Genomic DNA, 18,856 nt, shown 5'->3' with positions numbered 1-18,856 from the left:
CAACACTTTGTGCTTTTCTTGATTTCTACCTTCGTCGATTTCAGCATCGCGAAGAGCTCGGGAATTATTTTCGTCATCCCTTGCATATTATAGTTCATCACGAAGTTCTATTAACGTGGTGATAGTGACTAGAGAATTCTGTCAATTACTATCTTATCTGGAAGATTAACACCCACTTGATTCAAGCAATTGTAGTACCCAGACAATCTGAGCACATGCTCACTGGTTGAGCTATTCTCCTCCATCTTGTAGGAAAAGTACTGTCAGAGGTCTCATACCTCTCGACACGGGCATGAGTATGAAATACCAATTTCAACTCTTGGAACATCTTATATGCTCTGTGGCATTCAAAACATTTTTGAAGTCCCGGTTCTAAGCCGTAAAGCGTGGTGCACTTAACTATCAAGTAGTCATCATACCGAGCTTTTGTCAAAACGTTCATAACGTCTGCATCTGCTCCTGTAATAGGTCTGTCACCTAGCGGTGCATCAAGGACATAATTCTTCTGTGCAGCAATGAGGATAAACCTCAGATCACGGATCCAATCCGCATCATTGCTACTAACATCTTTCAACTTAGTTTTCTCTAGGAACATAAAAAATAAACGGGGAGCAACATCGCGAGCTATTGATCTACAACATAGATATGCTAATACTACCAGGACTAAGTTCATGATAAATTAAAGTTCAATTAATCAAATTACTTAAGAACTCCCACTTAGATAGACATCCCTCTAATCCTCCAAGTGATCACGTGATCCATATCAACTAAACCATGTCCGATCATCACGTGAGATGGAGTAGTTTTCAATGGTGAACATCACAATGTAGATCATATCTACTATATGATTCACGCTCGACCTTTCGGTCTCAGTGTTCCGAGGCCATATCTGCATATGCTAGGCTCGTCAAGTTTAACCTGAGTATTCTGCGTGTGCAACTGTTTCGCACCCGTTGTATTTGAACGTAGAGCCTATCACACCCGATCATCACGTGGTGTCTCAGCACGAAGAACTTTCGCAACGGTGCATACTCAGGGAGAACACTTATACCTTGAAATATAGTGAGAGATCATCTTATAATGATACCGTCAATCAAAGCAAGATAAGATGCATAAAAGATAAACATCACATGCAAACAATATAAGTGATATGATATGGCCATCATCATCTTGTGCTTGTGATCTCCATCTCCGAAGCACCGTCATGATCACCATCGTCACCGGCGTGACACCTTGATCTCCGTCGTAGCATCGTTGTTGTCTTGCCGACTTATGCTTCTACGACTATCGCTACCGCTTAGTGATAAAGTAAAGCATTACAGGGCGATTGCATTGCGTACAATAAAGCGACAACCATATGGCTCCTGCCAGTTGCCGATAACTCGGTTACAAAACATGATCATCTCATACAATAAAATATAGCATCATGTCTTGACCATATCATATCACAACATGCCCTGCAAAAACAAGTTAGACATCCTCTACTTTGTTGTTGCAAGTTTTACGTGGCTGCTATGGGCTGAGCAAGAACCGTTCTTACCTACGCATCAAAAACCACAACGATAGTTCGTCAAGTAGTGTTGTTTTAACCTTCTCAAGGACCGGGCGTAGCCACACTCGGTTCAACTAAAGTTGGAGAAACTGACACCCGCCGGCCACCTGTGTGCCAAGCACGTCGGTAGAACCAGTCTCGCGTAAGCGTACGCGTAATGTCGGTCCGGGCCGCTTCATCCAACAATAACGCCGAACCAAAGTATGACATGCTGGTAAGCAGTATGACTTGTATCACCCACAACTCACTTGTGTTCTACTCGTGCATATAACATCTACGCATAAAACCTGGCTCTGATACCACTGTTGGGGAACGTAGTAATTTCAAAAAAATTCCTACGCACACGCAAGATCATGGTGATGCATAGCAACGAGAGGGGAGAGTGTTGTCTACGTACCCTCATAGACCGTAAGCGGAAGCGTTTATCAACGCGGTTGATGTAGTCGTACACCTTCACGGTCCGTCCCGATCAAGTACCGAACATACGGAACCTCCGCGTTCAGCACACGTTCAGCTCGATGGCGTCCTCGCCTTCTCGATCTAGCAAGAGGGGCGAAGTAGTAGATGAGTTCCGGCAGCACGACGGCGTGGTGACGGTGTTGGTGAAGAATAATCTCCGCAGGGCTTCGCCTAAGCACTACGAAAACTATGACGGAGGATAAACTAGAGGGGACGGGGTTGCCGGCACACGGCTTGGTGTTTCTTGATGTGTCTTGGGTGCTAGCCCTACCCCTCTATTTATATATTGAGCCTTGGGGTCGAAACTTGGAGTAAAAGCCTCCACAAAGTCGGTTTCACCCGAAAGGCAAGAGTCCTTCTCGGACTCTAGGACCAGACGCCAGGGTTCCCGGCGTCTGGACCCAGATGCCAGGGACCCTGGCGTCTGGCCCCTGGACTCCGCAAAACTTCCTTTTGCGCTTTCCAAAAACCTTGTGGGCTTTCCCCTTTGGCCCAAATAAAGTGTTCTCGTACCCAAACATTTCGGGAAACATCCGGAACCCCTTCCGGTGAATTCCGGAACCCTTCCGGAGTCCAAACACTATTATCCCCATATATCAATATTTATCTCCGGACCATTCCGGAGTTCCTCGTCATGTCCGTGATCTTATCCGGAACTCCGAAAAACATTCGGTTACCAACATACATAACTCATAAATATTATATTGTCAACGAACGTTAAGCGTGCGGACCCTACGGGTTCGAGAACTATGTAGACATGACCGAGACACTTTTCTGGTCAATAACCAATAGCGAAACTTGGATGCCCATATTGGCTCCTACATATTCTACGAAGATCTTTATCGGTCGAACCGCATAACAACATACGTTGTTCCCTTTGTCATCGGTATGTTACTTGCCCGAGATTCGATCGTCGGTATCTCAATACCTAGTTCAATCTCGTTACCGGCAAGTCTCTTTACTCGTTCTGTAATACATCATCCCGCAACTAACTTATTAGTTACAATGCTTGCAAGGCTTATGGTGATGTGCATTACCGAGTGGGCCCAGAGATACCTCTCCGACAATCGGAGTGACAAATCCTAATCTCGAAATACGCCAACCCAACAAGTACCTTTGGAGACACCTGTAGAGCACCTTTATAATCACCCAGTTACGTTGTGACGTTTGGTAGCACACAAAGTGTTCCTCCGGTAAACGGGAGTTGCATAATCTCATAGTCATAGGAACATGTATAAGTCATGAAGAAAGCAATAGCAGAATACTAAACGATCAAGTGCTAAGCTAACGGAATGGGTCAAGTCAATCACATCATTCTCCTAATGATGTGATCCCGTTAATCAAATGACAACTCATGTCTATGCTAGGAAACATAACCATCTTTGATCAACGAGCTAGTCAAGTAGAGGCATACTAGTGACACTCTGTTTGTCTATGTATTCACACAAGTATTATGTTTCCGGTTAATACAATTCTAGCATGAATAATAAACATTTATCATGATATAAGGAAATAAATAATAACTTTATTACTGCCTCTAGGGCATATTTCCTTCAGTTCTTTCCACCTATAAGTGTTTTGCTGCCATGGTTCACACTCAGTTCTCTTCGCCTATTCGTGTGTTCCATGCTGACTCCACTGGCGAGTATACTTCCAAGATGTTGTGTGGTGTTCTTGCTGAGCAGGGCACTCTTCCTCAGTTCTCTTGTCCTGGTGCTCATGCTCAGAATGGCGTGGCTGAGCGAAAGCATCGCCACCTTCTTGAGATGGCTCGTGCGTTGATGATCGCCGCTTCTCTTCCACCTCATTTTTGGGCCAATGCTATATTCACCTCCACCTATCTTATCAACCTTCAGCTGTCCGCTGCTCTCCAGGGTGGTGTTCCTTACGAGCGTCTCTTTGATCGTTCTCCTGATTATTAGACGCTTCGCTTGTTTGATTGTGTTTGCTATGTTCTTCTTGCCCCTCGCGAATGCACCAAACTGACCGCTTAGTCTGTTGAGTGTGTTTTCTTAGGCTATAGTGATGAGCATAAGTGCAAAAAATTGACCTAGCTCTAATACCATGTTAGGAATATGCAACTTGTATTTCCAGGTGGCCATAGGCCAGTATATATACATGTACAGGTGTGGAATATATGCAGGAAACCCCTTATACAATAGGGTAAATACGAAAGGTTACATGGCTATATATATATATATATATATATATATATATAACTCTAACAAGGATGACGAGTATGACGAAACCAATGATGATGATGTTTCTGAACACACCATTGATCAAGAGGATTATGATGAAACTACTACTGATGATGATGATGATGATGATGATGATGATGATGACGACGATGACGATGCGGCTGATGATAATAGCAATTATGGTTCTGAACTCATCATTGAGCAAGAGGATTGTGATGAAACTACTTCTGACGATGGTGGCGATGATGGTAGCAGTTATGTTTCTGAACACATCAGTTATGGTTCTGAACACATCATTGAGCAAGAGGATTGTGATGAAACTACTTCTGATGATGGTGGCGATGATGATAGCAGTTATGTTTCTGAACACATCATTGAGCAAGAGGATTGTGATGAAACTACTTTTGATGATGGTGACGATGATGATAGCAGTTATGCTGAACACATAAGTTACGTTTCTGAACACATCATTGAGCAAGAGGATTGTGATGAAACTACTTCTGATGATGGTGACGATGATGATGGCAGTTATGCTTCCGAACACATCACCAATCAAGATGATTGTGATGAAACAACTGATGATGACGACGATGATAGCGACAATAAGGATAAGAGAGAGAAGAGTTATAAGGCTGGTGATGGCTCTTTCTTGAGTGGTGATGATTCTGTATACATCAGTGAAGATGATGTTTTTGCTGAAAGCGTTGACGAGGAAGATGGTTCTGATAATAGCAAGAATTATAAGATTGGATATGGGTCTGCTGGTCAGAACGGCAATTATGATCATGATAATGATATCGATAGCGATGACACCTATGAATATAGTGAGATTGCACAAGAGAGAAAGTATGGTTACCATGCTGACAGCCAAAAATCTAGTGAAGATAATTGCTATCATAGCTAATGAAAACAGTGAAATCAATGATAGTGAATATCTTGGTGGCCAAAACATCCTTCGGAGTCTTTCAAGTGTTGCAAGTTTGGGGTTGTTAACTGATGCTGGAGAGGTATATCTGCCACCATATTTTGTTAATCGCTCTCTCTTTCAGTATGCTTACATTGGTTTCCTTCACATTAGCCAAGTACGTTTACAGATCATTTCTCTTATGCTTGCCAAAGAAACATTTTTCCTTCCACAAGAACATGGAGTGTTCTCTGAGCAGATTCTGTACCTTCTGCTTTCTAGTAGCATTAAAACCTGTTTATAGAGGCGCAGCCGACATTACAAAAAAATGTTCAAGTGAAAAATAGTTCTACATTATTTCATCATAAAATGGAGTGGGTGAATCAATTAGAAATGTTAGTGAATAGCTTTGGGGAGCATCTTTTATTGATGGAGATGGTTAATTAGCATTTTTCAATATTGTTTCAATAGTGTGGCTATTCATAAGTTCACTGTTTTTATGTTATTGTATGTTCAACTATAGCATCATCTTGTACTAGTCTATGTGAATTTCCATTTACATAATTGTACCAGCAAAAAAAAAAGGTGAATCATAGTGTAACAGTAGGTGCTGATCCTCTAATAATATATAACTATTTAGTTTTTCATTTTTAACATGGCTTATTTATTTTCTTCTCTAAATACCAAATAACCCGCTTGTATACAGTGTGTGCAATACTAGTTGATTCTAATTAACATTGTTCTTTATGGAATACTTTTTTTGTGCAATATGAAGGTGGTTCTGATTAGGGAATTGAGAAGATGTCCAACCTTTAGCAACCTGAAGATCTTGTCTCTTGGTGAATGGTGTATGGCTCCTGGTTTCGATGCACTAATTTTCCTGCTCCAACATTCACCTGTTATAGAGAGGCTTTTTCTCCAACTTAAATTGGTATGTGTTATGTGTATATTCGTTGTTGGTGTATTCATGCCTGAGCATGTGCTTAATAACAGTTTTGTTGATCTGCACAAGAACTTCAACCCCAGAAGCAAAAAAGCCTTGGAAACAAGTATCAAACTACAGAGAAGATCATTTACCTGCAAAGACCTTCAAATGGTGAAAATCAAATGCTCAAAGGATGATGTGAGAGTCCATAAGTTGGCAAATTTGTTCATTTGGTGTACCCCTTGACAAGATTTTAGTCCATCGGAGTGGGAGTGCTTGTGAGTCATACCGCATACCTTCTCTTCATATGCCATTTATATGTTCCCATGCTATTTTCTGACAGATGCAAGATACATACTATATGGTTCCTGAAAAACTAAGTCTATACCATTATATAGAGTGAAGTAACTATAAATATTAGCCATTTGATAATATGCTTCATCTAATGGTTGGGAGATAGCAAATCCGAGCATTATCAGTTGTTCGATGAAATTTTCATTTCATAGGATTCTGCCACGTCACCTTGTAATTGAACTCCCACTCTATCATCTCATACTGTTCTAGAAGCATGTTTACCCCATGCGAAGAATTATCCATAATTCGCCAAATAAAAAGGCATGGAGAAAAATCTTGATCCTAGAGGGGTGAGAACCGAGTTAGATTATCCATATACTGGAGCAGGACCAGTATGTTAACATGGTAGTAAATAAAATGTTAACAGTCTAATTGTATAATATTGAAGCATTAATAAAGTACAACCATTACTTAAGTTATTTAGAGAGAAAAATATGTGCACTTCAACTAAAATAGCATTAAACACAGAATAATGAACTCCCCACGATCCCTATTTTTCAAAATTACTGGCGTTTCTGGTTTCATACCAAATCTCATTTGTAAGTTTGTGCCAAGAACACCCTTTTGGCTTTGATCAACAAAGGTGAGCATCAATTTGAGCTTTTAATTGATTTTTTTCCCTGATGATATATATTGATGACGTGTGCAATTTACTAGTAGGAGAAGTATGTTTAATTCGCATATGATCTGCTTCGTGTAAGATGTTAGATGAGAATCTCGTGCTGTCAACTTAAATTTGTTGCTTCCTAGATGGTCCTGATCTACACACTCGTCCACTCACTGGTACTTATTTTCTACCAGATCTCCATGCGCAGAAGTTTGCATATCAGGCCATGTGTTATCAAATTCTTGGGGCGTTCCTCACTGGTGAGATGAGTTGAGAATTTCGAAGTAGCAACCTTGGTCTCTGCCTGGAACGGACAACAGTACTTGTTGCTTGGATGTTTCAGGCTCGCAGCCGACATAAGTTGTCATGCACTCTAGTCATTTTTCTGTAATGTATGGATTCGCATTGTTTTCAGTACAGGGAAAATGTTGCGCAAGATCCAGGTTAACTCGCGAAGTTGTGGAAAGGTGATAGACACCGCGCCTAGGCCAATTTTTTTGGATAATCTAACGAGTGAAGTCTGTTTTAAACCTTAAGGTTGTAAAGCTCGTCGTAAATGAACCCTCACCTTCAAATCCCTGAAATATGTACCCTATACTCACTGATCCCGGTCTATCTCGGCCTTGAACCGTTTGGCGGATCAGGAAAAAGATTATCCCGGCCGGGATCAATCTTTACTCTCACTTACTACACTGGTCCACATGTCATGTTCATTTTCAATCCACGGTTGCCATCCCCTCTCTCCCAAAAATGCAACAGTCTCCCTTCACGCCCGAGCACAGCTTGCCGTACATGAACGGTGGCAACACGTCCACGGTGGAATACATGTTGCTATTGACGATCGTGGTGGCGAGGCCGACCACGAGCGCGCCGGAGATGGCCCTGCGCGTCCCATATCAATGGCGATGCCGTTGCTGGCGATTAGGAAGTAGTCGGGGTCCCTGGCGAAGGGTTGTCGGAGCAAGACACCGTCGGAGAGGATCATCGTGATGGACGGCCGGTCCGCCCAGGACGCGAGGAAGAACGGGCTGCCGCCGAAGATGGCAGATGGCTGGCGCCATTGCCGCTGAATCCGGCCCTGCCGTTGCCGTCAATTGGGAGGGAGAGCACGAACAAGTTGGCCACCTTCTGCGTGCTGGCCATCTGGGCCTGGAACGAGGCACTGGAACGCCCGAGCCCGGAGACGGTGCCTGAGGGGGGAAGAACCCCGCAGGTGGCCGCAGCAGCAAAGGAGACCGGGGACAGCCTTACTCTGTCAGAGCAAGTGCCACCGTGTAGGATCTACGTCTGTTTAGTTTCACTTTGCGTCGCACCATTCCAAACAGATAAGCCCAAGACCGACAAAAAAGCATCACCGGAACACATGGAGCGTATCCAGATGCACGGATGTGGTGTTGCAAGATGATTGTAGCTCTACAAGATATATGATGAAATCTGAAATCTCTCTCGTTTTCTGTAAATATGTCCAGAGCTGGTAGCGGCTTAAAGAACAACAGATCCACAAGCACATGACAGAACCGTTCCAGTCACGCAACTCGAAAGCCAAATGACAGTGATAAAGTTCAGAGTAGCACATAGGAATTCACACGAATGGTGCACACTAACAAGTGATCAAAGATCATGTGCTTATTTAGAATAGAGATTGCAAATCTGCATTCTGAAAAGGTTCCCAGATCTGTACGACATTGGCCGGTGGAGATGACATCTTAGCCCTGGAGCCCGATGATTCCTGGAAACAAGGAAACGAAAATCATCAGAACAGAAGAGATGCGCAGGGTTTCAATGAATCCACTAGATGCTACTACAAGAAAATAGCAAACAACAGTTGGGCAAAAAGAAAACAGATAGGCAACTAGGACCAGATTGGAGCAACCAAAAAACATTACCAAAGAAAATTTTAACTTACCGCAAGCAACACGCGCACCAGCGTTTCCAGTGCTCTTGCTAAGCTCATGTCCACCTGAAATACAGCACCGACAGTAATGGTTACATGTGCGCTTCATGCCTCTATCCAAATCAATGTCAAACAGGCTATGTTCTGAATAGAATGAGCAGCTTCTGGGTTTTTATGTAGCAAGCAGGAGAATTTACAGATAGACAAGCAGGCACTGGAAGATTGGCTAGCTAATATCAGATGATCTTAAAACAAACATGCACAACTGAATGCTCTAAACAATACAGTGAACAGAAAGAGAAAAATATGCAAATAGAAAACCTTTCTGCAACTTCCAACATAAGAGTCTCTTCTGTGAAGGTAACACGCTGTATTTTTGAGTTAGAAAAACATGAAGCAAAACAATACTGCCATGTTACTGTAGCATCACATCATAGATTGGGTCAGTTTCTTGAATAAAACTAACAGATCTGTGAACTGAGGGCACCATGGCTACACAATACAATCTGGATATGCCAAATCAAACTAATCTGGACATTCAGGTGGAAGTTCTCATCTTATAAGCATACGCCAAAGCAACACAAGCATCGACTAAGCCAAGCAAATACTCAGGTGATACTGAGCATATCATAAATTGTGCATTTTTCCCTATAGACATGTGATAAGAGTATAAATTTATGTATCATATAAGACAAGCAAGCCAAAATTGAACATTAGCTTTATTATACCGATTTTAAGATATAAATGTGGAAATTAGAGAAAAGCAAGAAAACACACCCCCAGCTCAATATTCCATAAGGACAGTTAGTCACACAGTACTCCTTTGATATTAACCTCTAGCTATGAATTGAAAGCAACAGGTTTATCTAAAAGTAGACTAAAGTTCACAATCCCAGGCTCTTCAAACTTAGTCATACAACATGAATTCATGATTATGATCCATTCTAAACATATAAAACATACAAGCACATAACTATTTTAGGAATTCTGCAAAAACAACTTCATTCCACTTTGACAAACAAGCATGCACAGGAAGACAGATAAATGTATGATTCAAATGTTTCCAAAGCATTACCCTTGCCAAGATCATCAGCGTCACCGTGGACGACAACAGCACGGCCAACAATTGAATTTGGTCCAGTAAGGGGGATCTGCCATTCAAAATTGTGATCAGTGTCAAATGAACTGTGCTGAAACACAATATCAAGAAAAAGGACAATGTAATATGTTTATAGAGAGAACAAATATTGCTTACATGGCAGTCAGTAACATTGATGTTAGCAACACCTGGGAGACAAGAAGTGAACTGTCAGTGAGGCTATGCATTACACACAATGCTACCTGATTTGGAAACAAAGCAAAAAATCTATCTCCAACATAAAGGAATCTAAGTGAGGCAAGAAGGGTATAAACGAAGTACCATCCGCTCCAGCTGTCACATTTCCAAGATCACCAGCATGGCGGATTTCATCTTCTGGTGCCCCATGCACATGACCAGCAGGGTTGAAGTGTGGTCCTACAAGAGAAATCGATCACACCAGTAAGCACAGTCCATTTCGTCTGTGCTGGAAGGGGAACGGAAATGTAGGTACCAGTTGACATGCAGCCGTTGGTGGTGTCACCAAGAGCGTGCACGTGGAAGCCGTGGAGCCCTTCCTTGAGTCCAGTGACGCTTCCCGTCACGGTGGTCGGGCCTAAACAACAACCAACCAATTTACATCAAACGAAAATACACGGCCAGAATACAGAGGCTCTCAAAGCATGTTTGCATAATTACCATCTCCCTCCTGGGTGAAGAAGATGGTGCCCTTGACACCCTCACTGCCGGTAAGCACAGCCACAGCCTTCACCATTGTGTATGTGATCTGCAATCAAGCCCCAGAAGTGAATAATCACTGGAATGAAGTAACAGGACATTGCAAATCACCCAGCAGTGTTTCAGCACAAACATATCATAAATCTTGGTAATTAGTAAAGCCCAGTTCCAGATTTAAGCTAGATACAACAATAATACAGGCCTTGCTTCGCCCACACACCATATGAGACACCACAAGCATCAAATCACCATTTACCACTCAAAATCGTGGGCTAGCTATGTAATTTCTCAAGGTCAGTAACAGAGAACAACTAAACATGACATCAGGATGCAACAAAACTAACATGACACGGTAACATGGCATTCAGCTGCCCCAGACCATCTAGACCCCAAATCCGGGGCATTTCCAAATCCCAAATCGCTGCATCCTCCAACTTAAACGACGCAAACACTTACAGTAACTTGTACTCCATCCTAGCAATGTTATTTAAGTTCAGCAACAGAAACAAAACCGCTGGACATGACAGTAGGATGAAACAAAATTAACATGACACTGCACGGGGACGAAATAAACAAGTTGTAATTGAGATGCACAGAACAGTCTACTGCATCAGCCCATCTAAACCCCGACCGAACCCAGAGCAAATCCCACACCCAAAATCACCGCATCCTCCAACATAAACTACAGGGACACTCGGCAGTGATCCGTCGGCGACCAACCGACGACCACGCACGAGCACATAACTGCGCAAGCACAAGCACGGATCGGGACCGGACGAGACCGGGGCCGAATCTAACACCGAACGAGACGCATCGGCTACAGATCCGGGCCAAAACTACTCCGGCGAGGTCGTGGCTGCAGATCGAGAGAACGAATTTCGCAGACCTAGATTTCTGGAGGCGGTGATCCGGGCGGTACCTACCTCAGGTGACCCCCGGTGCGATGCGATGCGCGGAGGAGAGGAGTAGTTGGGGAGGAGGAAGGCGAGTCCGACTTGGGTTTATGACTTTGGGGGATGGGATGATGCTCTGCAGAAGACTCGCGAACCGAGGGCCGGCGGCTAGCTTAAATACAGCAGAGCCGGTGGCAGAGGTGGTGGTGGACTGACGCGCTGGCTGCTTTCCTTCACCTACCCCCCTCTTGTTTCTTTTTCTTTTTCTTTTTACTATTCTGAAGGAAAAATGACTAATTTTTGCGATACTTCCGAGCCGAGGCTCAGCTCCATCCGCGCCGACGAAAAAAATTAAAACAAGTGCAAGAAAATTTCAAAAATCGAACAAAATTATGTGGTAGATAATTTGATGCGTGAGGCCCGTTTCAATTTTCACACCATTTTGTTATCTGAGCAGCTCTCGGCAAAAATGTCTAAATGATCTGAAATTTGGAGCGGAAACAAATTTTCTACCATGCAAAAAAATTGATATTTTTACTTCGCAATTTTTTTGATATTTTTAATTGTTTATGATTTTTTGACCGGGTGCAAATGAATGTGGGCACTGAAATGCCGCACTCAAATTTTTATGACTGTCTTGAGATCAAGGAAAATAACCTCGATTTTTTGCTACGCTGAGAGCACACGCACTTCTCGGCAGCAGTAGTGAAAAAAAAAGTTGGAGAATATTTTTGGAAATGGTGCGCGTGTAGTCCACGCATCTTTGGATAACTGTGCATCTGCGTCTGACCTCTGACCGATGTGTGCTCCTCGATGCCCCGCTCCAGTTTCTCAACTTTTGAAACGGGTGCGCGTGCAATCCACGCGCAGGTGCCCGGTGCTGATAATCTGCGGCAGCGAAAGGACATTGGGGTAATGATGTTGTTAGGGGGTGTTTGGTTTCAGGGACTTTTTTGTGTTGGGACTAAAAAAGTCCCTAGCAAATCAAAAAAGATGGGACTTTTTTGAAACTTTTTGCTAAAAGTTTTTAAAAGCATCTCCTTGAGAGTCTTTTTAAAAAAATCCTAGGAACTAGAAAAAGTCCTAGGACTAGAGAATCAAACACCACCTTAATCTGTCGCCGTGGTGGCATGCTAATCCAACCGAGCTACTTCAAGAACACACGGAAAGAAAAGTGCTTTGAGATACTTTTCGGAGTTCATCGCGATGCGTCGTATGGGCAGGGGAGGCAGGGCCCAAGGCGTCTTCAACACGGATCACCAAAACAATTGCAAGACACTCCGGATATTTTTAGCCATCCAACACGGCTTAGAAAATCATCCCGTATTTGAAATCTCACAAATCAGCTTCAAATCGGAGAAGATTTGAGGAATGCGAGCGCCCGCCACATCAGACTCCGATACCCTGGACACACCAACAAAAATCCACGCCAGGGTCTGTCCTAGAACACTTCGTGTCACACATCCACTCTGTTTTATCCAGCAGCTAACCCGCATTTCCACGGCGGCGTGGCTATCGGAAATCCCACTCTAGTTGCCCGCATTGAAGCTTCACTACTCCGCATATCATCGATATTTAAAGTTAGTCGGCCTTCGATGTAAACCAATCCTCCCCACTCCTCTCCCAAAGCCGCCGCACACCACCACACCTACACCATCGGCCATCGCGATAGGAAAGAAGTTCGACGTCGAGAAGTCTCGTTCTCCAAGTGCAAAGCCGAGGCGGAGGATTGCCACCGAGAGCGCCACAACGCTCGGCGCAAGGTGGTGTTTGTGAGGAGCCAGACGACGCCAACCTGGGTGCTCACGGAGGCTTGGACCCTCGACCAGCCCAAGACCTTCGTCGACTCAGACGCCTGTCCCCAGCTCAAAACCCAGTTCCTCCATGTGGGGGCTAACAAAGACCAAGCGTGCCTCCGCCTCCAAGCCGCGGATGCTGCAGTTCAGCGTCTGCGTCGCAGTGGCCTGGTGGGGATGTTGCGACGCCTGGCGGGCCTTCCTCCACGATGACGCAGACAATGACGGAGGTGCCAGTGACCTTGAAGGCAATGCCTACGAGCTCATCGTCCGGTACTTGGCCTAGTTCCTAGTTTATTTTAGTTTAAGTTTAGGTCGAACTTGCTTAAATTTTGTTAGTTTAGCTTAAAAGCCATATGTGCTTGTGTTCGGTTCGTTTGAAATGGGTTAGATATTTGATGGCTACGGTTGGATGGCTACCGTCCGGCTCGTTGTCCACGGACTTGGAGTTACCCTAAATCTGGCCCCAAAAATCCGGTATAGGTAGTTCCAAACAAGTTGTAGGGTAGGCTAGAGCTAAAATCTATAAGATCTCGAAACCAACTCATGATTCTGGCATGTGGATAGCTCACTTCCACGCTCCCCTGTCTATGGCTAGTTCTTTGGTGATATTTCAATACTTCGGACTTCTCTTTATGGATTTCTGCCATGTCAAGTTTGGCCTAACCCGACCTCTCTTGACATTATCAGCCCGCTTTAGCCGTCTGTTATGCTTTGGAGATTCTAGAGGCTTTGTTGTATATATCCAAACCATTTCGGCGATGTTGGACAAACTTTTCTTCAATCGATACTAATCCAACTCTCTCACGTATATCATCATTTCGGACTTGATCCATTCTTTTGTGGCCACACATCCATCTCAATATACGCATCTCCGCTACAGCTAATTGTTGAACATGTCGCCTTTTAGTCCATCTTCAAAATTCCGGTATGGGTATATAATATAATATACTCCCTCCATTCCCAAATATAAGTATTTTTAGAGATTCCAAAAAGTGACTATATACGGAGCAAAATGAGTGAATCTACACTCTTAGATCTCCTACACTCTAAAATATGTCTACATACACATTCGTATATTGTAGTCCATTTGAAATGTCTAAAAAGACTTATATTTAGGAATGGAGGGAGTATTTAATTAGGGAAAGACTAGCGGTCACCTGACTAATTATGATGCACGCGCCAGTCGTCTCCGCTACTAATCAAATTTTGATCGGACGGCCCCCAACATCCCATACCTATAGTCCAGCTTTGCACATGGGCTTTGTTGCAACCCTTTCAAATGCAACACATGATCTGTTGCAGATCGGCCAGGGCAAGGGACGGTGGCGGAAGCTGGACCCTGCAGATCCTGCAGGGTTGCAGGCCCTCATGGACAACCAAGATAGATCTCTGCAACGACGACGACGATCTTCGGCTCAGTCGTAATATCATCGGAGCTCTCCCCGTCATGCTCTCTTTACGAATCCATCGACACCTTGTTCAAGAAGCTCTCGTTGGACGACCTCGCTAAGGCAACAACTAATTCTTCCTTGGCAACATCATAGGCGACATCGGCCTCAGGTTTGTGTGTCATGTCATGCTGCCAGACAGCGGCCCGCCATGGAGCGCCTATTCGCGGATCACGTCGCCTGCGTTGGCAAATGTGAATTTTCACAGCAAGCTGCAGGTGCTTGACAACCTCAACTACCGCAACCTCGCGCGCATGCTCGGCTATTGTGCCGCCAAACGCAGTCGTCTCCTCGTCTACTAGTTCCTCGAGTGAGACATCCTCGACACCTGGTTCCACGGTGACGCCACCACAGCTAGTGGCCCGCTACCGTAGCTTGCGCGCGCTCGCGTCATGTTGCAAAGGAGCTTCCCACCATGGACCATGTTGCAAAGGATGGGGTTGCAACAGAGGGAGTTTGTTGTGATCACAACATAGGTCACGTTGCAACGGTAGAAAACGTTTTGACGGAGTGCAACTCGGCTCATGTTGCAAGCCCATGAGCGCAACAATAGCTATGCTACGAACGGGTGGGGCGCTGCCGAGAGGCTCACAAGGTAGAGAACGAACGACTATCATATGCGCCGTCCAACGACTATGGAGGCGGCAAATTCGATCAAATCATTTCCTGGCCGACGTGTAGCGTCGTCCATGATATAGGCCAACAATTGATCAACTATTGCATAAATTTTATTATGGTGAATACCAATGAGCAAATTCCTGGCTCCGCCCGGGTTACCCCAATTGTAGTTGCAGAGTTTCATCTCACTTTCCATCAAACCGTTGGAAATTTGATAGCTTCTAAAGTAGTTTCAACAAGAGCAAATTTTGATGTGGACCAGTGGAACCTAACAAAAAAAATATAATAATATATTTTTACTATAGATAAGCGATCATATACAAACATTCATATGACTATTATTTGCCCGCCAGATCTTCATCCAACTGCGAGGTTCATGCCACAACTGGTCATCTTCTTGCTCCCATGACGCCTGCCAACCCTAATCACCGACCTCCACCATCCACGGCCGGCGGCGCTCCGAAGACAGCCTCCCCGCCTTCACCTCGACCTCCCCCCACCGTTGTTAATCTATTTCCACAGTGGCATGTTAATCCAACTGAAACATGAGCATGACTGCAATAAAGCCCAAAAAGGAAAGTGCTTCGAAATACTTTTCGGAGTTCATCATGATTCATCATACGGGTTACCCCAATCCCAGGTGCAGAGTTTCATCTTACGTTCATCAGCCTGTCTGAATCTTGATGATGGCACTTCTAAAGCAGTATCAGCAACAGCAAATGTTCTAGTGCAGGCAGCATCGCACAGGACCGCTGATACTTGACAAAAATAATAATATATTTTTACTATATAGTTAAGCAAAAATAATAATATACAAACATTCATATGGCTATACTACTACTACTTACTACACATAAAACATGAGTATAACAGCAACATAGTTAAAATTTCTCTCTACTAGCTAACCCTGAACAAGGATGGGACCAGGCACGGTCCAAAAGAAACCCACCCTATATGCACATGAGCTACAAGAAATTCTCATGGATCTGGATGTCAAGACGGAGAGACTGCATCATGCTATTTCTTCTCTTCATCACCAAAACTCACTCCTTCACAGAGCGACCATGGGACCAGAATGCTTGCGCTGTCCCGTGAACAGCTTCGCCGAGAACAGGTCCATGGTGAGCTTCCTGAGATCGAAGCCGCGGGGCTGGGCCGCGGCGGCGGGGTGGTGCTTGGGGTTGGGGCTCTTGAGGAGCTCGCGCAGGGTGTAGTTCTCCTGCTTCACCATGTCGATGGACGACGCGAGCTGCCTGATGACCTCCCTCTTCTCCTCGTCCTTCGCGGCGAGCTCGGCCTCGTGAGCCGTCTTGTTCTCCTCGATCACCTTCTGCAGCTCCGCATTCTGCTCGCTGAGCCTCTTGATCTCCGCGCGCATGAGCTCTGCTTCTTGGTCAAGCTGGTCCTTCTTTGCCGCTGCCTCTGCTTCGCCTTCAGACACCTTCTCATCATGCTCTTCTTCAGGGTCATCGACTTCAGACTCGGAGTCATAGGAGTCTGAGCACAGTGAGTTGGAGGAAAAACTTCTTGTTGTCTTGCCATCCATGGAACCTGAGGACCAGCTCTTGGTTGCCTTGCCATCCATGGACCCCGGAGACCAGCTCTTGGTGCAGGGAGATGGATTGAACTTGGACCGGCATGTGCCGCTGCCATGCTTCAGCAGGTCATACTGCTCGGCAAGCGAGCGGTGCGTGCGGTACAGGTCGCCGAGCATGTCCACCAGGACGGGGCGCTTCTTGTAGTACATTTCAGCGCGTTGAGCGAACGAGTCCGCGTCTTGGTCGATCAGCTTGAGCATTTGCTTGGTCTTGTCATCCAGTTCTGCAATCAAAGGGAAGGAAGGGAACAATTAGTGAAGGGGAAAATTGAATCCAGTAGGCAAGTTATCCGTGCTGTAAAAACAAGATCTGAAGTACAGAATCCCTATAAAATTATCTGAAGTGCAGAATTACGAGGCCATTATGGATCTATGCATCACAAGATTGCATATGTCATCGCAAATTTGATGCAAAGTGCTAGAGTAATATTGTGAACTTGTCATGACTTACTTATCATTCTTCAGGGTTAAATATGTAATAAATTCTGTTACGATGCAGACAGAGGCTGGAGGAGCAAATCTTCCATTATCAAAAAGAGATATGAATTGGCCAAGATGAAATTGACCGTTGGTGAAACTCTAGATGGAAAGTAGTATGGCCAGAACAGAGGCGGACAGTTCTGTAAGAGAGATGGTTCGGTGCAGAGGTCATATCAGTCCATGGAGTAACCACAACAGGTCAACAACAAGATCCAGGTTCAGGCCGTCCATGGAGTAACCACATGGTAATAACAACATCCACTGACCACTGGGGAGTGCTGGGTAGGGAGCGAGAGGCGAACCTGAAAGGGTGCTGCCGAGCCATGGGGACGTCCTTGCGAGGTTGTGGCTGTCGAACCACCATGCCTGCTGAAGCTCCTTGTGCACCATCTCTTCTTCTTACCTTCAGAAATCAGAGGAATAAGCACAAACAGCCAATGGGATGGACAAAACAAATGGATTTTGTGAGTGACACACAAACTGTCTTACAAGAACACGAGACAACAAGCCAACAAAAGAGAAGATTTGGAATCATGAAGAAAGTTCAGGAGCATTGGAAACGCAAGGCGTTGGCAAAGGGGAGACGGTAACGGAATACCGAGAATCACACCAACCAAAGCACCAAGCTGAAGTAGAGCAGAGAAGAGGCCAGGCAAGGCAAAATATGCATGACTCCATGAGCATAACAGATTCAATCTGTAACAACCGCGCGCGCTCTTCCAACCCACAAATCGGCAAACCTCGCGTTTTCGTCAGATCCGAACAGATTTAAAACGACGACGCGGTGCAAATCCAAACCAATCTAGTCTACGACGAACAGAACAGAGCCCGAAAAATCGGAGCTCCAACGGCTTACACGGCTCCGAACGACTCCCGTCGGGGACAGCGGCGGCCGCCTCCTCCGCCGCAGTTCATCGGCAAGAAACGGCAGAAAAAAAAAGAAGAGGCAATGAACAACCGCCGCGCGCCACGGACGGATCAATCCAGTACCCGCGCCACGCGAACGCAAACGAATCTTGCAGATATTACCGCACCTGCGTCGTGTGGAGTAGAGTTGCCGGCGGCCGCTCTCGCTCTCTACGGTGCCGTGGCGCGGAGGGATGCAGAGTTTCCCGTTGCCTCGCTCCACCGGACCGGACCGCTTCTTTGTCTAGTCGTACAAGGGCGCAGCTTTCAGGATTGGGACGAGGGGGAAGGGGACAAGGCTCTGCGCCGGCGCACACGCCCTCGCCTCTCGTCTCGATCTCCAGGAAAATATTTCAAACCCTGCCGCTCCACGAACGCGACTCTTCTTGCGGGGAGGCCCTCC

The 18,856-nt window shown here is 45.1% G+C and overlaps 2 protein-coding genes and 1 pseudogene across 5 annotated transcripts; 1 reads left to right on the top strand and 2 right to left on the bottom strand.

Annotated features, from left to right (window-relative positions):
• The window catches only part of LOC109751817 (uncharacterized), a 34,827-nt pseudogene extending 28,422 nt beyond the window's left edge, over nt 1–6,405 (top strand).
• A 2,022-nt stretch (nt 6,406–8,427) lies between these two features.
• LOC109751814 (superoxide dismutase [Cu-Zn] 4A) lies at nt 8,428–11,838 on the bottom strand. Of its 3 annotated transcripts, none has more exons than XM_020310699.4 (8): nt 11,636–11,838; nt 10,674–10,761; nt 10,489–10,590; nt 10,317–10,412; nt 10,152–10,183; nt 9,972–10,047; nt 8,909–8,962; nt 8,428–8,731 (listed from the first exon to the last, which is right to left on the bottom strand). In XM_020310699.4, the coding sequence occupies exons 2-8, from the start codon at nt 10,747–10,749 to the stop codon at nt 8,709–8,711; spliced, it is 459 nt and encodes a 152-aa protein (XP_020166288.1). In that variant the 5' UTR covers nt 10,750–10,761; nt 11,636–11,838; the 3' UTR covers nt 8,428–8,708. The 3 variants fall into 3 exon arrangements, with proteins under 3 accessions (XP_020166288.1, XP_020166289.1, XP_073364121.1); XM_020310700.3 differs by having other exon boundaries at nt 11,632–11,786; XM_073508020.1 differs by having other exon boundaries at nt 11,599–11,745.
• A 4,391-nt stretch (nt 11,839–16,229) lies between these two features.
• Nucleotides 16,230–18,843, bottom strand: LOC109751815 (uncharacterized). 2 transcript variants are annotated; one of them, XM_020310701.3, is made up of 3 exons: nt 18,582–18,843; nt 17,850–17,950; nt 16,230–17,291 (listed from the first exon to the last, which is right to left on the bottom strand). In XM_020310701.3, exons 2-3 carry the CDS (start codon nt 17,935–17,937, stop codon nt 16,522–16,524), a joined length of 858 nt encoding a protein of 285 aa, XP_020166290.1. In that variant the 5' UTR covers nt 17,938–17,950; nt 18,582–18,843; the 3' UTR covers nt 16,230–16,521. The 2 variants fall into 2 exon arrangements, with proteins under 2 accessions (XP_020166290.1, XP_020166291.1); XM_020310702.4 differs by having other exon boundaries at nt 18,404–18,612.
• Nucleotides 18,844–18,856: the final 13 nt, after the last annotated feature.

The sequence above is a fragment of the Aegilops tauschii genome, chromosome 2 (genome assembly GCF_002575655.3).
Source record: "Aegilops tauschii subsp. strangulata cultivar AL8/78 chromosome 2, Aet v6.0, whole genome shotgun sequence".
In the NCBI taxonomy this organism is placed as follows: Eukaryota; Viridiplantae; Streptophyta; class Magnoliopsida; order Poales; family Poaceae; genus Aegilops; species Aegilops tauschii.
This window is presented reverse-complemented; position numbering and strand designations above follow the sequence as displayed.